At 51.9% G+C, this 21,501-nt stretch overlaps 1 protein-coding gene across 3 annotated transcripts; it reads right to left on the minus strand.

Moving 5' to 3' along the window:
* Window positions 1–4,078: 4,078 nt before the first annotated feature.
* On the minus strand, window positions 4,079–19,749 carry WASHC1 (WASH complex subunit 1). Of its 3 annotated transcripts, XM_037064745.1 has the most exons (12): window positions 19,633–19,749; window positions 16,142–16,295; window positions 12,318–12,374; window positions 8,036–8,154; window positions 7,671–7,817; window positions 7,350–7,486; window positions 6,964–7,099; window positions 6,587–6,788; window positions 6,346–6,513; window positions 5,524–5,676; window positions 4,711–4,779; window positions 4,079–4,546 (listed from the first exon to the last, which is right to left on the minus strand). In XM_037064745.1, the coding sequence occupies exons 2-12, from the start codon at window positions 16,185–16,187 to the stop codon at window positions 4,407–4,409; spliced, it is 1,374 nt and encodes a 457-aa protein (XP_036920640.1). In that variant the 5' UTR covers window positions 16,188–16,295; window positions 19,633–19,749; the 3' UTR covers window positions 4,079–4,406. The 3 variants fall into 3 exon arrangements, with proteins under 3 accessions (XP_036920640.1, XP_036920638.1, XP_036920639.1); XM_037064743.1 differs by lacking the exons at window positions 12,318–12,374; window positions 19,633–19,749 and having other exon boundaries at window positions 8,036–8,147; XM_037064744.1 differs by lacking the exons at window positions 12,318–12,374; window positions 19,633–19,749 and having other exon boundaries at window positions 4,455–4,546; window positions 6,330–6,513; window positions 8,036–8,147.
* Between the last annotated feature and the right edge of the window lie 1,752 nt (window positions 19,750–21,501).

Below are 21,501 nucleotides of genomic sequence, written 5' to 3' on the forward strand. Positions count from 1 at the left end.
TGATTCACAAATCAGGCAAGTGCCATGACTGGGGATCAAACCTGCAAGCCTTTGATTTGCAAGCCTGTGCCCATTCCACTGAGCCACACCAGCCAAGGCTCCCCCTAGAGATTGTTATTCAATAGTTTGGGCTGGGGTCTGGCCATGTATGTATGTATGTATGTATGTATTTTAGATTTCCACTCCTGATTTTGTTGCACATCCAGGGCTGGGACTCACTGACAAATTCACCGAATTTCCTTTGCCATTGCCACAAGTAGTTTAAATGAGACTGCCAACACTGGCATCATTAATTTGTTTTGTCATATTTGCTAATTTGTTATCAGCCTTTCTTTTGACCTCTCTTCTGTTCCTAGGGACTTCCTGCCTCCTCACCCTGACTTCTGTCTTTCCAAGTGATTCTCTCTTCATGTCCCTGCCAAGGCCCCTGTGTGCTCAGACCCGAGGTCCCTGTCCCTGGACCCCTGGGAGGTCACAGAGCCTTGATGTTGTGCTCTTCAGGTGTCTGACTTTCAGGAGCAGCTGCTGGCATGTGCTGGGGTGGCAGCTGAGCATGTGGTGAAATTTTCCTCTGGTGAGGATCCATGTCCGGGGTGGAGTGAGCCCCACAGTCACGTCATGGGCTGTGTTGGAATTGAACTACATGCCGTTAGCAGGCCTAAGGGGCTGAGGGGACCACGGGGTGCTAGCTGTCTGAGCTCCCTCCACCTACATGGGAGAAGCCTGAGCATCACTGTTTTACTGTGGAAACAGGATGGGTGGCTGTTTAAAATTGCCGCTCCTGGTCTGCAGGACACCAGTTGGGCAGGGCTCCCTGTGGCATCTGCCTTGCAGCAGAGTCTGCACCTCCCATGTTCAGACCCTCCCTGGGCCTGCGCAGGTCACGTGATCCCTCCAGACACTATCCTGCCCCCGTCCTCTGCACTGGGCCTTCCAACCAGCAGCTGGAATTCACACACCTGAAGAAGAGAGCTGCCTCACATGGTCAGTACCAGTCAGCCAGCTTCACCGCCTCCGTCTTTCCTGGGGCGGGAGGAAGATTTCTGGGGTGGGGGGCACGCTGGCCAATCCAGAGCTGGCACAGGGCGAATAGTATCTGGACATTTATCAAGGAAGGTGCCCCTCACCCCTTGGGCTGCTAGGTAAGTTTTCCTGACACCTCCAGCCTTCCCTGTAGGATGAAGCTCATGAGAAAGTGGCTCAGTCCCTTTGCTTCTCTTGTCATTGGGTTGTATGGGCTCCTGCCTGTCAGGGAGGCAGGTGCTGGGGCACTTCTCTAGTGGCACACCTCGGGTTTTCAGTGCCCGATCTGTCACAGACGGTGCTTAAGTTGCCACAGGACATGGGGAGCTGGGGAAGGGCGGTCTTGGCACACACCCACAGCAGGTGCAGCTTAGGTGTGCCCACGCAGTGATGGGTGTCAGATGCTGCCCATCACTGGGAGCGTCCCTTGGGTGTGTTTGGTGAGGAAGGCTGCACATTCCAATCTGATTCCCAGCAGGGGGTGTTGCCCAGGTCAGGCCTCCCTGACTCCATTCACCTGTGGGTCTCTGTACTTGGCTCTGAGCCCTAAGGTTAGGAGCCTTTTGGGGGTGTGGCTTCAGGAGTGGCCTCCTGGAGGGTCCTTTTGTCTTCTTTTCTTAGATGGATGAGACAGGTTGCATCCTCTATAACTTGTGCAGTGTGGTCCCCGGAGTGGTGATCTGTTTCTTCCCCTCCTATGAGTACCAACGCCAGGTCCATGCCCACTGGGACAAGAGTGGCCTGCTGGCCTGCCTGGTTGTCAGGAAAAAGGTGAGTGACCCCTCTGCGGGACCTTCCACTATGGGGACAGTGAACCCAGAGTTCCTCCTGGGATTTCTCATGCACATCAAACCAGATGGTCAGGCCTCACGTATGGGGGCTTCTCCCACCACTTCTAATCCCTGATGACTGCCCAGAAGAGTCCACAAATCTTTCTAGCTCTCTGGGCTGGAAAACAAGGCCTGAAGCAGATCTATGACCCAGGCGTCCTGAAAGCCTGTTCTGAGAAACATCTTATGTCCACATGTAGAGCCTCTGAGTGCAGCTTGACTGCAGGAATGGTAGACCAGCCATTGTGACATGTGGGTGAAAACCTGGCCCCTCGTCCCAGCCCTTGAGAACCCCAGCTGCCTCTGGCTCCCATGTGCCTCCACCCCAGGTGTGTGGTCGTGGTGGGCATGCCCTACCCCAACATCAAGTCTCCAGAGCTCAGAGAGAAGATGGCCTACTTGGATCAGACCCTTGTGATTGACTCCAGTATTCAGAGGATGAGGGGAGAGGGCAGGGAGAGCTCAGACGCCCTGAGGACTATGGTACGCTGGGACTTCCCACCCACCCTTGCTGTGTGCCACTGTTTCCTGTTTGCCCAGAGGGATGGCAGTGTCCTCCCTGCCCTCCGGAGCCGCACATGACATCATCCAACCTATCAGGTGCTAGCATTGCATCCCGAAAGCTGACTGGTATTGCTCACAGCCGAGCAGTGTAATTTTCTCAGGATGCTAGGCAGGAAGCAAGAAACAGTTCTGATAGGTCATCTCCTTTGCCCTTCCCAGCCCCAAGCCCCAGGTCAGCCTGCCCCAAGAAAGGCTCTGGTGGAGAGAATCTGTGTATGAAGGCTGTCAGTCAGCCCATAGGTGAGCCTGGGACTGCTCCTCGCTATTAGGATGAATCACTGAAGATGGAGGGAGGGAGGAAGAGGGAAGTGACAGGATGGGGTCTGTTCCTGGCCATCTCTCCATTCTGGGGGCTGAGGAAGGGAAAGGGACACAATAGCAGTGCTCTGTCAGGAGGCAGGTTCGATCAGAGTCCCAACCTGTTCCCATCCAGGCAGGGCCATCAGGCACCAGAAATATTTTGCTATCATAGTGCTGCTGGACCAGCAGTATACCTGTCCACCTGTCCTGGCAAAACTGCCCCCTGGATCCGAGACTGTGTGGAGGTCAATGGCACCTTTGCCCCGCCTTTGCTGCTTTGCAGGTCAGTCCTGCCTTTCCTTCCCCGAGAACTCCCCACCGAGACCCCCATCTAGTGTTTCACAGTCTTGCCTTGTCCCCCCAAGTTTCATCATGAGAAATCTGGCCTCTCCTGAGGGATGTCCACACTTGTCTGCCATGCGGACCAGCCTGCTTCTGGAATCAGTGGGCCGCCAGGACCCAGGAATAGGCACAGAAGCCAATAGGCGAAAACTAGATTACTCCTGAGCACTGGGTCCTGGCCATCCTTGGGCCCCTCCCAGAAACTGGATCTGTCCTCCTGTCCACCACGGCCCAGTGAGCTCCCTGCCCTGCTTCCTGGGCAGCTGTGGAAGCTGCACCTTCCACTGCGGCATCTCTGTCCCCGTTTCTCAGCATCTGTCATCAGAGGTGAGGTGGAGAAGGCCTCTGCTGCCCCCTTTTTTTCCTCCTCTTCCTTTCCTAGCTCAGATTAGCTTTTTGAGACCTTTAGCCTTTCTTCAAAATTAAGGATGTTCTCCATTCCCAGTGCCCCCTGCCCCATGTCCAGGGCTCATCTGCCCTTGGGCTCCTGGTTACTTCATCCAACTGCCATCTGGGGCTTAAGCACCACCATGAGAAATCAGAGAACTGGGAGCAGGGCCCTGTGCGCTGCTGCGCCACCTGCTGGCCTCACTCCTTTACTTCCAGGCTGCTCCCTAACCTATTCAGGTTCTTCTGCACAGCATCCTTATCCCCCTGGATGAGCACCAGGTCCTGCAACTCAGTAGCACCTCTCCCCCTCTCAGCCACAGGGGCAGACTCAGAGACATCTCTTCCCCTGACACCAGCAATTACACCAAGGGCCATGAGGCTCTCAGCATGGCTACTTTTAGATACTTTGTGTCTGTCAGCCAGGCAATTCCTCCTGTGTGAGAATATCCCTCCCCCATTTGCAACAACTGCCCCTGTTCACTATCTCTTCTCTGCCTGACCCGAGAAAGGGGCCTTGGTCCCCTCCGTACCTTGCCCCATTGCCTGAGACCAGAGGGAGCAGGAGGACAAGCCCTGGCTTGGAGACGTTTGCGATCTATGCGGCTGTAGTTCCTTAATTAAAAGTGCACTGTCGGTTTATGCCCAGTTCTGCTTTCTATTTCTTTATTGATTTGTGCACTGCTGTATCTCAGTCTCAGGGAGGCGCAGAGCACACCAGTGAAGGAGGTGGGTGGAACACAGGCATGGAGCCAGGCGCCCCACCCCCCTCCTCAGGAGCCAGCCTCTCTGTTTCTTGAAGAGGGCCAGCCACAGCCCTGGAGGTCCTCCAGGATCCCCATCCCTCGAAGGGCAGCAGGGGCTGAGACACCTACAGGCCAAGGAGCCCATCCCAGCTCTTCCCATGTGAGAGCAAGAGCTGCAGCCTGGATTTGGGGAGAAGAAGGAGCTGCTGAGCCCCTAGGATTCCCAGTCATCTTGGTCCTCCTCTCCAGGTGTCTGCTGTGGGGGAGGCAGAGGCGGGATGGAGTCTGACATTCGAGCGAAGGCTCCTCCTGGCCCCTCATTGGCCCCAGTCCCAGGTCCTTTCCCAGAGATGCCTGGGAAGAAAGAGGTGGAGGGTGAGGGGGGCGTTCTGCAATACGAGGTCACCAAGCCCCTAGAGACTCAGAAGCCCCTGGAGACTTAGAAACAAGAAAAGGCAGAGTGTGCATGGTGCACAACACCCCAAGTCCCTGGAAGGCAGCAGTGCCCCGCTTCCTACCTTTGCGCCTCATGGCCAGCTTGTTAAAGAGATCCGACATCAGGTCTCCACCTTGGCCTGTGGCCCTCACTGCAACAGGAGAAACCACCAGTGAGGAAGGGACCATGTATGAAACCTGCTCCTGGGTGACAACCTTAGGGTTCAGTCACATTTGTCCTCTTTTTCTTCATCACTGACACACCCCAGCCCTCTCCACAGCTACCAGATCACCACTGGCTCCTGGAGCTTTGCTCTGTAAGTGGATCCAGCACCAGGGCACTGATAAGAAAATGGTTAACATTTGAGTAACACCAGCATAGCCACCCTGTGACACAAAGAGCACCAACAAGCAGCCCAGGGTGTCAGGCAGTTTGCCCAGGTCATGGTGCAAAGCTCAGAAGCCAAGATGGGACTCAAGTGTAGGACTGCTGCTTCATGCCCAGGTGTCATAGTCTTGCCAGCATCCCAGCAAAGAAATCTGAGCCCCAAGGGGCTTACAGAAGCAGGACTGAATCACCCCTCCAGGTCCTCTGTTTCTCAAATAGCTCAGGTCCTGATCATTCCTTGGACAACTGGCAGAGTATGAGAAGATTCTCTCTTGTACTTGGAGCTGGATGAGGCTCTGTCGCCTACCAGCTTAGAGTGGAAAGTTCCCCCCAGCAGGCTCCAAAACCCAGCAGGAACCCACTGCCCAGGCAGCAGAGATGAGGATGTTAGGGTGGCCACCCAGGATTTCCAGCAAACACCCAGGTGAGGCAGGGGGCTGGTGGTGGTTGGAAGAGGCGGCCCTTTTCTCACAGCCCTCCTAGAGTGGGAGCAGCAGGGTCCCCTCACCTTGCTCCTGCTCCTTCTGTTTCTTCTTCTCTAGCTTGCGCTCCTTGACGCTGCGGAGCTTGGCCTTGCCGATACCCCCAGCCTGGCGGATGGACTCCAACAGAGTGGCCCGGCCACTGGAGGGGTCCACCACTTCCTTGGGAGCTCCCTGGACTGCAGGTGGGGGTGGGAAGGAAGGCTGCTCAGGCAGGGCTAGGCTGTGGGACAGCCCTGCCCAGTGTGAAGTTCTGGGGGGACTGGAGGAGACCTCACCAGCCTGGCTGCTGACTGCATCCGCCTGAGCTCAGGAAGTCATGTGTCCAGGAGCCCAGGACCCTCTCCAATCCCCTCCCATCTTAGCTGCCACCTGCAGAGGGGGCCCTGAGAGTTTCCGATGTGCTGAATATCTAATCGTGACACGTGATCCGACAAGGAATTTTTGCGCTACTTCTGGAAGAGGGAGATGACTGGGAGATACGTTAAAACTGCAATTTTGCAATTTAAGGAACCCATGGATATTTTGTTCCGTAGTTTTCAATGATTTTAGCAGCCCCTCTTTTTCCATTGGTGTAAGTGGGGGACCCACAGCCCCATCTGCCAAGGTGCCCTCCACCTTGGAGCATAGAATTCTAGAGCTCTATGGACACAGTTTGAAAACAACTATTAATTAATCCAATGGAACATTAGGTTCATTTAAAATTAGAACTATCCTGAAGCTGTAGAATTTATGGCCACTTAACCAAACTACAGAAAATCCTTCAGGGATCCAGAAATTTGGAGGCACCCTCAGAGTGCCCTACCCCCCACCCCCACATGCACCCGCGTGCCTGCTGATGCTCCTACCTAAAGGAGATGAGCTGCTCCCAGCCTCCTGGGCATCGTGACCTGGAGAAGCCATGGTCTGCAGTGGGGGTGGGGGCGGCGGAGTGCTAACCAGCACTGCTGGAGCCGGGGGAGGTGGTGGTGGGGGTGGGGGTGGCGGGGGTGCTGTTAGCACCCCATCTTCTAGGTCTGAAATGAGTGTGAGAAATGTGAGGTATCTGAGGAAGAAGGTGCCCAACTCCCATTCCTGGCTCTCGCTCACCTGGCTGGAAAGGCTCGGCCACCTCTGTGGGGAAGGCAGGCAGCTCTGGAATGGTGCCAGGGGCAGAGGGGGCAATGCCAGGGCCCAGATCGGCATTGTACATGAGGTCATCAGCGATGCCTGGCAGGTCAGGCAGCTGGCATGGCACGTCAATCTCAGGCACCTGGCCCAGGTCAGGCACGTAGAAGTAGTTCTCTGGAATCTGCAGGTGTAGGTGCGGGTATGTGAGCTGGGGGACTGTGGTTTGACCTTCGACCAGTCAGTAGGGCCCAGATCGTATAAAGGGCTCAACAGGCCCCTCACCTAGAGAACCCTGGCAGGGCCCCATCTCCTTACCCAGCTGTACCCCCTCCCACCAAAGCATCATCTACTGCTACCTGTTGCTCCAGCTGCTCTCTTTTGCTGATGGACAAAGGGGCATCAAATAGCTTCTCCTCTGTTTCTGTACCCAGCATCACATGGGTCTTTGTTACAGCACCAGCCAGGGGGTCCAGGAAGACATACTTTTTGTACCTGCAGAGGTGGGGTGGAGTTCAGGTAATCAGTCATCTGTTCTAGGCCCATGGTCCTGATCTTTTCCCACTTCATCAAAAGCCACAAATAGTTTATATCATGGATTCCCAGGCCTTACAAGGGAAAGCAAACTGGTCCTGGCTGTATGGGCTGCAGACTTCCGCTGCACTTGAGTCTGGTGCCCCCTGAGTGCCTCCCTAAGCCAGCCAGGCCTCCCACTACCCCTCCCTAGCCCCACTTCTGGCCATACAGGTTCTCTGTAGTGTTGAAGAGCAGCAAGGAGCTGACAGAGTTGATGTTGCTGGGAAGACCCCCAAGCCCTTCTTCAGCCTCATCCTCAGGTTCCACCTTGGTGTTCACACACACAGGGAAGTATTTCAGCTTCTCCTGGGGGGCGGGTGTGGAATGCAACAGGATGAAGGTTTCAGGGCCAGACCAGCGGCCACCACCCCATCTCGTCAGAATCCTCTTGGGGGAACAGTACCCTATGGTGGCCCTTAGTTCCTCCCCCACATTCAGTGCTGCCACTGGTCACCCTGTACAGTGCATAACCTGCATGTGCCCATCAGACCTGCAGGGCCCGCTCATCCAGGGGACGGTGCTTGCTCTGAATTCTGTGGCGGGGGGATCTCTGTGGGCCAAAGTCCTGGGCTCCCATGAAGATGGAACTATACTCCTGCAGGTGCTCGGGAGCTGGGTACTTGGCACTGGAGAACACCTGTGGACACATGGAGAGTCTGACATTACTTTTTCAGGGGCGCAAAAAGTGCCAGAGAGACTAGGGTTGGGATGGGGACATTTGTTCTGAGAAGGAGGAAAGCTTGAGGTATGGCTGGAGAGTGCAGGTAGGGACCCAGGCAACCTCAGAGGCACAGGGATATGGCAGAGAATGGGATATCTGCGAATGCCCACCAGCCACAGGGATGCATGGGCTACCTTGATGGCCTTCTTGCTGCCCTTGATCTTCTCAATCTTGGCCTGGGCCAAGGAGACCCTGTCCCTAATGGCCTGCAGCTGGCTCCGGCTCAGCTCTACTCGCTGGGAGATCCTGCCAGGGAAAAGATTACAGGAGCTGGGGGCTGCTCCTCAAGCCACTGTAGCCTCCTGCACACCTCCTGCTTCTCACGGCAAACCTGTAAAAAACCAGGGGCTTGAGCCAGTGTTCTTAAAAAACAATGTTACCTGCTTGTTAGCATTAATCTTGAAACTGCCTGGGTGACCTCTCAAGGGTTATCTGAACTGAAGGGTCTAGGAATGCACTGTACGAAGTTCCTTGAAGCTCTGGGTAGGGGTGGGTAATTACCCTGGCTCCAAGTTGGTGCCTGAAGGGACATAGTTTCTGCCCCCTAGAGTTTATAGCCTCAAGCTGGGACAGACAGAGTCAGAATCATCATGGCTAAAATGGACACATTCACCTACTTACAGACAAGGAAACTGAAGGTCAGCACTTCATCAAAAGCCACACATAGTTTGTGGCTTTCCATATTCAGAGAAGTCACACCTCTGCATTCACCTGGCAGGAGCGAGCACATGTGGAGGCAATGCTGTGAGCTGAGTGCCTAGGGTCAGGTGGGAGGAGATGCCAGGGGCAGAGGGGCGGGCAGAGGGACTGCAGGGCCAGGGGACACTGAGATTGCTCTAAAGGTTGAAATGAATAGTCTGCTCTGGCCCAGCCTTCCTAAATCATCTTCACCACTCTACCTGGTTTTGGTCCCCAAAGGACCCACCCATCAGCTAATTTTATAGCCTAGGGGCTTCCTTCCTGATGAAGTCTCTCTATTACTCCCAACTTCTCATGTGTCAGAGGTGGAAAATGAGATGGGCGCTGGGGTGCAAGTAGGCCCCCAAAGCAGCTTAGTTTTCCTTGACAGACTGGTCTGAGTCAGGCAGCAATGCAGAGAAAGAACAAGAGGGTAGTTTCCTTCCAACAGCAGAACCCAGAACTACCCATCTGTTCCAGCACAAGCTCCATGTTTCCTGGCAGGGAGAAAGGTCTTCATCCACAGGGAAATGATTCTCGGCCACAAGCTTTTCCCACTCTGCCCTCCGGCTCCCACTCTGCCACTCTGGCCTGGGCGCTGAAGCAACCTCTGTGGTTACATAAGCACTCTACTTGAAGGCGATGTGGAGAGGGAGGGACATCAAACCTGGACATGGACAAAGGCTGCTCTGTTCTGGTTCTTCCATTAAGTAGAGAAGGGCTCATTTCTTAAAATTGTAAATAACCAGCTTAACAATGAACCCTGGCAAATTTCCAGAATGGATTATTAAACAGAGGGTCTGTACATACTTAGAAAGAGGCAGGTCCCAGGGGCCAGCACTGTTCCAAATGCACAGCATGCCTTTCCCTCACAGGGTCACCAGACTGGTGTGTCAGAAGAGAACCTCAAACACAGTGCATCTGGACTCAGCAAGGATTCTGACAACTTCTCAGAAAATCCTGTGGACAGATCAGGCTGTGGGGTTGGAGGAGTCCATGTAGGAAAATCAGGGCCAGATGAGCAACAGTCCGGAAGGCAATGCTGAAAACTGGACTGACTTCAGCCTTACACAAAGGTCCGTGGCAGGGTCCCATCTGGTGCCCTCACCACTTGATCAGCAAACTGGAGCTATCAAATGGGGGGAGGGTCAAATATGGTCTGCAGGAAGGAATCAAGACTCAAATAATCCTGAGGCCAAAGGAACGGAACACAACCAACAAGATAAAACTGACAAGAAGTGAACGTGCAGCCCAGCATTCAGGTTGAAAAGTCAAGCACACAAAGACAGAAGCAGGAGTTTGAGCAGTAGTTCAGGGGGAGAAAGACCTGAGGTTTGGTTAAGCATAAACTCAGGATGAGCTAAAAGCATGTTCAGCAGCTTAAAAAGGAACTACAGTCTTATGACAGACAGCTCCAGGTCCCTCTTCTATCTTCTTCAACAAACAGGGAGCATCCACTCTCTTAGAAACACTAGAGAGGAAACAGGGCCCTGAATTAACAAACTTAACCTGTGCCAGGCACCAATCTCATCCCCAGCTGTGTCTCCTTCAAACTGGATCTACATTTGAAGAGGACTCAATTCCACCCAAGACTGTTCCCTTTCTCACTGCTGTATCTCTAGCACCTGGGACAGTGGCTGATGTAATAAACACTGGCTGAATAAAAAGTGACAAGTTAATGAGTGTCCAAAGGAGAGTAATGAGGATGGTGATGAGTGAGAAACTCCCGTAACTGAAGGATGTCTGGCTACAGACGAGCTGGCTTAGAGAATATGATAATTCCCCCCAAATATAAAAAATACCACTAGTCCTGCCAGGTGGAAAACAATCAGGCTTCTTCTGTCACCCCAAAGGGCAGCATAAGGACCAGTGGGTGGAGTTACAAGGAAGCAGAACTCAGTTCTGCATAAGAACTCTCACAAAGGGCTGAAAAACTTTGCAAAGCAATCCGATTCCAGCTGCATGACCACCGTCCAGGAATACTTCGAGGGAGATGCCTGTGTGGGGCAGGGGAATGGAAGACAGGATTTCCAGGGTTCTTTTCTTATCCAAAAACCTGTAAGTATAAGTAATGGCTAGTCTCTTGACAAAGCTTGTAGGCAGTCCAATCTCTTACAGTGATGCACCACAATGCTCAGAATAGTACAGGCCCCAGATGAGAAAGCTTTCAGTCCACATGGCATCTCCGCTGACTGGTGGCGACTTTGGCAGCCTGTGCTAGGAAGGACTGTTAGGCTGCACTGGGGCTGGAACTGACTGCAACAATGAATTAGCAATGCCTACCACGAGGGCGGGGCATGGTGGCAAAAGGGCAATTGTTTGCCACTCCTGATCTACAGCCCCTTGGCTTGGCAGCCAGCTTCAAATTAGGTAAGTTTCCAAGTTCATCACAGAAGCTATGTCCCTATAACATGTTGCTCAGACCCCAGCAGAGGAAGTGCTACCCCCGTCAGCATTGGGGACAGAACCGGCTCAGTCAGTTTGCTCGGAGCCTGGACCAGAGATGAATCAGATAACACACATCTGCTCTCAAAGAGATTCCAGTTTACTGGGGAGATAAATAACTACAATGTCCCAAATACCTGGGTTAACATCTGTTTAGTGGCAGAGAGACCTTGGACAAGTCACTTAATTGGCCTAGGCCTCAGCTTCTTCAGCTGAAAAGTGGGAATAGGAATTTCTACATCATGGAATTACTGTAAAGGTTAAAAATGAGTGAATATGTGTCAAGTGTTCCTGTACCAGCCAACATACCCTAAGTTTGCGGTTAACATCTGCTATTAGTACCCATAAGGTGGAGGGAGGGATGAGGGACTCTAGGCATTCAGGGGAAAGCCAGAAGAGGGTGACACAGAGAAGGAAATTCCAGGCTGCAATGGGCACTTTGCAAGAGAATGCTCTGGAGGGTGGAGGGGAGGGAGAACAACAGTAAGCAGCTCCCTGACTGTAGTGGGAGGCATTCCTGGAGGCATCTAGGGACCACTCTCCTCCTGGTGTGACAGCAGGAGAGGGACAGGTTGGCCAGGGCAGCACTTGGGTGCCCTGTCCCTCCACCTCCAAAGCTGACCCTCCATCCCCTTCCTGTAAAGTCCAGCAGGCCCTCTGCAGTGCTGCGGCAGCTTCTCACAATCAGATCAGCGTCTGCAGAGGCTGTGGGAAGGGAAGAAGCACCCACTTCTGCCCATAATTGCTGCTTCTCCTCCCCTGGCCTGTCCTGTCCCCGGGCACAGCACACCCTGAATCTGGGCTCTTGCCTTCATCTTTATCTTCTCCATTCACAGGGATAATTAAGAATGATCTGCTAATTATGCAGGCAGCTGACTGAGTGCTTCCTAACCTTGGGAGTCACCAGGTGCTAATCAATAGAGAGAAAGGGAGGAGAAAGGGAAGAGTGGGGCTGACAGGAATGGTGAGTGACAGCATCCCAACTTCCACTTGCGGAACCTGTACAGCTCCTCTCCCTATGCCACTGCAATGCCCTCTGCCTCATCTAAGTCTTGTGAAGCAGGTGACATCTCTGGGTAGATATTTTGAGCCTGGCTTCTCCCAGGTGAAGATGGGGGCAGGTGAGGACCACAGAGATCTGCTAGTCAGGAAGAGAAGCCAGGGGAAGGAAGGAGAGGCTCAGGAGAAGCCCGAGAGGTACTTGTCATTCTTTCTACTCTGCACAGCTCCCACTGCGGCAGAGCAGGAGGAAGGAACACAAGATTGGAATGCTAATTTTCCATGAGCTCACTTACCTGCAGAACTGGGCACAAGCTCCAGTGGGGCCAACGGGCCCAGGCCTGGCTGGGCCTAAAATGGGAGGAGAGATAAAAAGTATCCAGTCCTGGCTGGTGTGGCTCAGTGGTGAGTGCCAGCCTCAAACCAAAGGGTTGCTGGTTCGATTCCCAGTCAGGGCACATGCCTGGGTTGTGGCCAGGTCCCCAGTAGGGGGCACTTGAGAGGCAACCACATACTGGTGTTCCCCTCTTTCTCCTTCCCTTCCTCTCTCTCTAAAAACAAACATTTTTAAAAAGTATCTCTTCTCTGCAAGGTTTACAAGCAGAAGAAGCACATTTACGGGGAGAGATTTCCAAGCTGGGGTCCCATCCCCACCACAAAAACCCACAAGGAATGAAAAGACCCTTGGAACCTCCCTGAAACTCTTTTGTCCCACCATGTCTCTTGCTCAAGCACCTATCCAGCCTCCCTGAAACCCCAGGATCAAGCTCTGCCTTGTTCAGAGAAGTCCCCATGGGTCCTGACTTATCCCAACTTTTCACTCCCCCACCTCCCTCTCCCCCACCCCTCTGCCATGGGGCACTGCCACAGCGCTGCAGAACAGAGAAGCCAGAAGCAAGCTCCCGAGGGTGCATGATCGGAGGGGGAAGTAAGACCCACAGACACATGGCAAGCTGCCTTTCACACCCTGTTCTATTCTGCAGTAGGAAGCTGAATGTATGTATGGGACAGGCAGCAGTGTCTGTACTCTGGAAGCTGGGGAATACCACATTCTGACACACACCACACTCCACAGTCTGGCCTCTAAGCCTTTGGCACACATTTCCAGACTCCACCAGACGGCCTGCAGGCCCACTTTCCCAGTCCTGCCTAGCCACAGATGTTCCTCCCATGGCCTAGTTCATGCCCCTGTCCTTCAGAAGGCCTTCCCTGGTCACATGCAGGAGGCATGTGGTTTTCCTCGCTACCATCTACTTCTTCCTTATTCAAGTAACAGTCCCTGTTTTCTCCACTTCCACACACTCAGTCCCTGGACTTCAGGTGGGGCTAAGCCCGGGGCTCCTGATAATGCAAGGGACCAAGGTCTGAGCCAGTCAGTATGTCACGCCTCTCCTGCCCCAGCAACTGGCTCTGGCACAGACATGAGAACCCAGACAAGCCAATGGGCGAGTGGAACTTCTGAGGAAATGCTGGAATGTAACTTGAACCTAGGAGCTCAGATCCTACTGGTGTGACCTTGCCACCCAAAAGCAAGGCCTGTCTGGGAAAAGGGCCAACCCAGAGGCAGAGAGCTGGGAGGCAGTGAAAGTAAAACCAGGTCCTGATGACATAATTTACACCCTTCAGCTCCAAAGCCCGCTGTACTGATTGGTTAGTTTTTGCTTAAATTGGTTTGGGGAGTTCTGATGGATAAATATGCCATCAATTTTTACTTGTTTCTCTCTTCTCTAGACCCTAAGTGCTGCCCAACACAGGTCAAGCTAGGCAATTAAGAAACAACCAAGACCTGCTGCTCTCCCACTTCACACTATAAGGTCCTTTAGGATGGGAACGATGCCCTACACATGTTCAGTGCCTCTCAGGGGCCAGCAATTGGATACATGGTGGGAGGCCAATGGGGTGACCTGGAGCCTGATTCTGAAGACTCCTGAGCAGCATCCTCCTCTTCTTCACACACATGCTCAACCAACTCATCCGTGCCCCGGAGATGGCTTTCCCGCCCTCTCCTCATCCCATGAAACAGACTACAGGTGCCAAATGCCAGGAAGGGAGACTGAGGCATGCTAAAACTCCAAAGCTCTCCTTGGAGAAAGGCAAGCATATAGTCACAATCCTGGTGAGGAGGCACAAATATTTCTGGTGGATTGTTTTTCCCATCCATTTCAATCACTGGGCATGGGGTGGCCATAATCTGGAACTAACAGCTCTTAAAGGCCTGCGTTCTCTTGCTTATGTGTTCCTTGGGCATATTTAACACAAAAATAAGCACAAAAGGGGCACCTAACCCTTTCTATAACAACTGATAGCAGGTTAAAGAAGGACCACTGTAGGCAGTACATGAGCAGAGATGATATTAAGAGTGAACATTTATTGCATGCTTAGTAATTACATGGCCCTGGAATTCCTTTGCAAGTATCAATTCATTTAATCTTTACAACAATTCTATGAGGAAGGTATCATTATTGCTACCATATCATAGATAAGAACACTGAGGTTTAGAGAGGGTAAAGAACCTTCCCAAAGTTACAGAGCAAGCAAAGGAGGAGGCCAGGTGGAGCCCAGGCATCTGCTCCAGAGTCAACCCCCTGAACACTTGGGAAGCACCCACTGGTTACACTGATAGTTTGGATAGGCTTGGGGCAGGCAGGTACGTCAGTGGGAAGGTAACAGGCAGAAGAGTCCAGAGGATCTGGTATTTATACCAAGTCCAACTGAAGACAGTGACCCTATTTTCTGCTCCCACTGAGGGAGGCTTCAGGAAAAGGTGGACCCCCGGCTGACGGAAAAGGAGGTTGCCTAGTGATGCAAAGGGGATCCCTGGACTGTGGTGCAAGCAGGGGTGGGGTGGGGAATGACTTGAACCATGAGATGAACCTGAGTCAAGTAGTGAAATACCTTACATGGGGCGGGATAAAGGGTTCCTATGTGAGGCATGACGTGGGCACCCAGGAAGAGGATCTAAGCCCATCCCAGGTTGCTCATGGCCACAGAAAGACAAAGCCTGGGATCTTTGCAAGGAAATAGCAAACACAGCTCACTCAGGTTAAATAAACACTGATGAAAAATCAATCTAGCCCAAGGATTGTGCTAGATTAGTGCTGGCGATAACAAAAAAGCTGCCACCCACCAACTCAAAATCTGCAATGACCTCAAAGGCCCCACCTCCACACCAGCTCTCCTCATTCTCCCTGCCCCAGCCACACTGGCTTCCATTCAGGACTGGCAACCTCAGGGCTTCAACTCATGTTCTTCTTTCTTTCTGGAACATTCTTCTTCCCAACCTACCCATTCACAATAATTCTCACTCATCCTTCAGATTTTACCACAAATCTTTCCCCTACATATGCCTCCTCTGATCCCCCCAGACTGAGTCAGGTCTCCCCTCCCCTCCCCTTCCCTTCACAGAAGGACAGTAAAAGCTCCAGAGTCTAGAGCCACAATACCCGTGACCCCCAGCTCTGCCACTTCAGCAAGTCTCTTCACCATTCTGTGCCTCAGTTTCCTCATCTATAAAATGGAGATAACAATAGCAGCTCCTCATAAAGTTGTTGTGAGGGCTAAATAAATTAATGCACTTCAGATCAATGGTGGTCCATGGTTAATGCTATATAAATATTAGTTATTACAAAATCATTTAAAAATAGGTCTTATCACAACTGTAATTAAAAACTAACATGCAAGTGATTAATTACAGCCTACCTCTCCTGCCACAGTATATCCTCTAGTTGGACAGCGACGCTGCCTTATTCACTGCTGTAACAAAGCAGAGCAGCAGTGCCTCGCACACAAGAAGTACTGAATACATATTTGCTAACTGCAGGAGTAAGTGAAGGAACAGGACCCCCAGTGTGAGGAGGAGTTACAAGAGCAGTACCACCATCAGGGCTGGTGGGGGCCACAGGGAACCCAGGGAGCTAAGTGGGACAGTAGGCAGCTCTTGTGAGAAAAAACTTCTAAGCTGGGTATCTTGGGCACAGGGAAGCCAATTGTCCCTTGCTCCCCTGTGACCAAGAATTACCAGAGGCCTGGTTCTAGAGGGTGCCTTACTGGGAATGGAGAGATGACTCCCAGGGCAGGGAGAAGCCCCTGATCAGGTGGGGATGGCCAGCAGCACCCACCTGCTAAAGATGTCTCCGGAGACCTTCTGTAGGTACTGCAGGGCATCTGCTATCTGCTGAATGGCCTCCTCTCGCCGCAGGTCTGGCTGGATGAGGGGCACTGTGTAGGTCTGACCTGCCAATGAGTGCTGGGTCCTCATGGGAGTCATGGTGCCTGTGGGTGGGAACCAGAGCATCAGAGGCACACCTACCACAGTGCTTTAGGTAATGAGAAAAGAGAGCCCAGCCCCTCACCCAACTGTCTGCCACAGGCTCAGCCTGTGCAGGTGGGGACACAGCATTGACAGGAGGCCAGGAGCCCACAGGAGCTGGTCTTCTGCTGCTTAGTGAGTGAACGAAGGAGTGAAATTGGTAAGGACAACAGAGGTTGACGAGAAGGGTTCAAAGAAGTTACAATGACTGTCCCTATTAGGTGCTTGGGACCCTGCTAGATACCCTCATTATATGTTACCTCATTCCAACCTCCTAAGCCTAGATGAACAAGAAAGAATCCCTTGCTGCAGAGTGAAAAAATTGCCACTTAACTGCTCAATGATACCCAGGTCTGGAAAACCAGAGAATGTGGACTCCTGGGTTCTACTCACTTTGCCCTGTGAGGAACTCAGGGCCTACTCCTGAGATAGGACAGGCAGTGGCTAGTGACTCTAGATACAGGTGTTTCGGCACTGCTCACCCAGGCTAGAGCTAAAGGGGGCCAGGAGGAAGAAGGGGCATGTGGAGACAGGAAAACAGGAAGGAAAAACACTCCTTCAAATTGTAAGACAGGGCAGAGTCTATTTATACTGAGTTTAATTAACTCCACTCCCTGGTGCCACTAAAGCAGCAATCACACTGTAGAACACACTGATTTGATTGGCAAGAGATGCACCAGGCAGAATATTAAGGCACCAGGCCCCTATAAATAGGCCTAATCACAGCCTCTTGGTAGAAGATGGTGAGGAAGACATTAATCAGGCCTGTCACTGTGCCCATGTTAAGTATGGCAGGGAGGGCTTAGGAGGCTTTATTTGAGCTTAAACTGCTGTGTGATCCTGTGTAAGTTGCTTGCCTTCTCTGAATATCTGATTCTATTTCCCATTCTACAGATTGAAAGTAGCACTGCTAAGTGGTTATTCCCAATGTATTGCACCAACATCTTCAAGCAGGTATGCTTACTTCTCTGCTCCTTCTGCAAGCATTCCCAGCCCTCCCTTCTATCCCACTTGTCCTCTCCTACCCTTCTCAGGCCAGCACTTTTGGTCATCTCAGATGACTGTTTGGCCTTCCAACTTGTTTTCCAGCAGTGGCATCTTCAGTTTCTCAGACCTGAACCTGCCTTGAATCCACATCTGTGTGTGTATGTACACACGTGTACAAGGTGGTCATTCAGGCACAAATCTCCCGGATAAAGAAGTAACAGATCCATTAGAGAATGAAGAGACTGGCCTGGCTGGGGTGGCTCAGTTGGTTGGAGCATCATCCCGAAAGGTCACGGGTTTGATCCCCAGTTGGGGCACTTACAAGATGGCAACCAACTGATGTTTCTCTCCCATCAATGTTTCTCTCTCTCTCTCTCTCCCTTCCTCCTTCTCTGAAGCGATGAAAAAAAAATGTCCTCAGGTGAAGATAAAAAAAAAGAATGAAGAGAGTGAGTATGGCTGGTTGGTTGTGTAATCATTCTGTCTGCAAACATCTACTGGTCAACTATTAGGTGCCCACCATGATTACAACAAAGATGAAGAGGAAACTATATTAGCCAAAGAGAGAGCCTCGAGAACAATTAAATAGCATGTGATAACTGCTCTAAACCAGCCATATATACAGTAGTAGGGAAATACTTAGTTAAGTATAATAAAGAAGTCAACCCCTTGACTTTATTAAGTATAATAAAGTCAACGCCTTCTCAGGTTAGTTGACTCAGGAAGAGCCTCTTAGCAGAAGCTGAACCTCCCTAATAGGCCCAGGGAGAGCATTCCAGGTAGAAGGAAGAGCTTGAACAAAGATTTATAGGGTAATGGCAAGTGGCCTTGAATGGTGAGGGTATAACTATCCTTGGCCAAGTAGCAGGAAAAACAATGATAAGGGTCAGATTGTAAACACACTGAATACCATGGCAAGGAGTTTGGACTAATCTCCTTCCACTTGTGCTATCCAACACGGGAGCTACTAGCTACTTATGGCTATTGAGCATTTCTGAAATGTGGTTACTCTGAGTTGAGATGTAGCAGAAGTGTAAAATGTACATCAAATTTCAAAGACTTAATAGGAAAAAAGAATGTAAGATGTTTTAAGATTTCTTACAATCCTTATTCAACTGGGGTGGGCAGTGGGGGGTCAGGGTGGGATATGTTCCAAGACCCCTCCCACAGTGGGTGCCTGAAAGCTCAAATAGAACTGAACCCTATATATACGTATTATATATATATGCACACACACATATATATATATACCTATGATAAAGTCTGACTTATAAATTAGGCACAGTAAGATATTAACAACAATTAAAACAATTATAACAAGATACTACAGTAAAAGTTAAGGTGAATGGCTTTGGCGCCATTATTAAGCAAAATAAGGGTTACCTGAAATCAAGCACTGCAATACCTTGATAGCTGATCTGATAATCGAGTGGGCTCTTAAGTGACTAAGGGGTGGGGGGGCATCTATAGCATGGTCACGCTGGGCAAAGGGACAGTGCACATTCCAGGCAAGGCAGAGCAGGACTGAGTAGGACATCTACGAGATTTCATCATGTTCCTCAGAATGCAAATTTATTTCCCGAATTTTCCATTTTAATATTTTCAAACGGTCGGTTGACCTGACCGCAGGTTAACTGAGACCGCAAAAAGCAAACCCAGGGTTAAGCAGGGAGGCAGGGCGGGGGGCAGACAGACACGACTGTATGTCTAGTGATTACATGCTGAAATGATCATATTTTAGCTATACTGTCTTGAAAATATATATTACTAAGTTAATTTCACTGTTTTTTTTTTTTTTACTTTCAGAATCACATATTTCTAAAGAACCAGCACTACCTTAGAGACTCTGGTAAAAACTGGACGCTTTCAGAAAAACGAATCTACACCATACCCGTCTCTCATAATGCTGTTTATAACTTCGGAAGTGCATGAAATCCAACCCTCCCAAACACCTAGCTCCAAGGTCTATATCCCAGAGCAAAAACCTATGCTGTCGGCAGTATGGAATCAACTAAGAGGGGCCAGGGAGGTAGGAGCATTAAACCGCCGAAGTCTGGGTCCGGAGCTGCAGAAGGTCTGAGGAGTGACTGCTCACCGGAGCCCAGCCTGACAGCGGAAAGGCACGTGAGGGTTTCGGGGAGGGGCCGAGAGAGGAAATGAGGGCTGCGGCCCGCAGCTCCCACCTCGGTGGTCCAGCTGGGACCTCCCGCGCCCGGGCCTCGACCTCCCTGCGGGGAAGGGTCGGAGCTGAGGGAGGGCTACAGCGCTCGGGGAGAAAAGCCCGAGACCAACAGGGCTGGAGACCCGTCTTACTGGTGGGCAGCAACGCAAACGGCACAATCGGAAGTCAACCAGGGCGTCGATTCTGCGATCCCTTCCGCAACTCCTGCTCGCGCACAGCCCCCCGGAAGCTGAGGTCTGCGCCCGGCCCTCTCCGGAACCCCGCCCCCCCCCCCCCCCCCCCCCCCCCCCCCCCCCCCCCCCCCCCCCCCCCCCCCCCGCCGCCTCTCCGCCCCCGACAACCCAGCGCCGGCCACGTTAGCCCTTCCGGACGGAAGCGCGGTCCTAGTGGTTCGGGTGACCTGCTCTGCTCCCCACTTGCGCGCTGTGCTGCGTCTGCTCCGCCCGTCACGCGTTTGCTGCTCTGCGTTGCCGGGTCCTGGCGACGCCGTCTCTCTGCTCTGCCTCTGGGTGCTCGCTGGGCTCCCAAGTTCTGGACCCCCGCGTGGAACCCTCACTCGGAGCAGCTTCGAACCACTCGGCACCCGCACCTATTCCCTCACCGCCTTCCCCGCTTCCCGCATCTGGGCTATCTGCTGCCCTGCGCTCACGGTCGCCCTTGTTTTGTCCGTTGTGCTTCCTGTGCCCCACCCCGAGTACAGCGTCGGAAACAGACTCCTCCCCTGCAGCCGGACACACTTGACTGATTTAATACGTCTTTTAGGACGCCCTTTTCTTGTGTCGACTTCTGTGGGCTGTTCTCCCCATAGAGTTCACTTAGTTCCACCCCCCTTTAAAAACCAAATGTATGTCAGACACAAAAGGAAAAATACTGTATGACTCCATTTATATGAGGTAGCTAGAGGAGTCAATTTCATAGAGGCAGAAAGTAAAATGATGGTTGCCAGGGACGGGGAAGCAATTTGGGATGGGATGAGTTAATTGTTTAATGGGTACAGTTTCTGACCAAAGACTCTGACCAAACTTTAGTTAGAGAGGCCTCTACTTGCATCACCAAATTGTAGTGATGTAACAGGGCACAGCCAATAGTGGAGCCCCAAAAGAATTTGGAATGGGGTCCAGAGCTCAAGGTGTCCAGGAAATACTAAGATGTCCTCACTGTCCCCCCCAACCCCCAGGTGTCAGTTGGGGGAAGGGAGAAATGGAGCAAGGCCATTGAGAGCTGCTATGCTTAGCAACAGTTTCACAGCTAACCTCTGGAATGGTCATTTAACATATCTATAACCTTTAACTGGTTTCATAGATATGTTAAATAGCTGTGGCCATGCTCTGAGCCAGGGAGAAGGGAGTGGCTTCTACCCGGGATATAACTGGGGGCTGGTTCCCTGAGTTACAGCACCTGCTTGAGAGCTTGGAGAGGACTGGCTGCACGCCATGGGGCCACACTTGCCCAGACCCAGGATGGCAGCCCAGTAAACTTGTAATAATACAGAAATACTGGCAGGTGTAACTGATTGTGGGAGGAGTCGGAAATGGGGCTGCAAAGGAGGATGGGTGTGGGGATTTAAACCCAGACCCGGCAGTCATTAGGGAGAGCCATGTGGCTTTAGCAGAGTGAGGACCCCCCCCCCTCTTGCCCAGGTGAAGGGGAGGGCCACACGGTTTCAGCAGTTAAGACCCCTGCAGTCATGTAAAGGAGAGAGATCCATGTGGTTTCAGCAGAGTAAGGGTCCCCTCTTGGCCAGGTGAAAGAGAAAGCCATGCAGTTTGGGGCAGAGTGAGGACCCCCTCTTTGCGGGGTGAAAGAAGAAAGCCACACATCAGTCATGAGTGGCATGACTTTGGATTAATTGGAGATCCTGCCTGTACAGTCAACACAGCTGATGATACCAGTGGCCTGGAAAAACGGACGTGTGCTCTTTTCCCGATTTACGGTACCCAGAGTTAGGACAGGGGGAGAAGGGAGTGGTGTGTGTGTGTGTATGTGTGTGTGTGTGTGTA

The sequence above is a fragment of the Sturnira hondurensis genome, unplaced genomic scaffold (assembly GCF_014824575.4).
Source record: "Sturnira hondurensis isolate 20B ecotype Veracruz unplaced genomic scaffold, ASM1482457v3 Scaffold0015509, whole genome shotgun sequence".
Lineage (NCBI taxonomy): Eukaryota > Metazoa > Chordata > Mammalia > Chiroptera > Phyllostomidae > Sturnira > Sturnira hondurensis.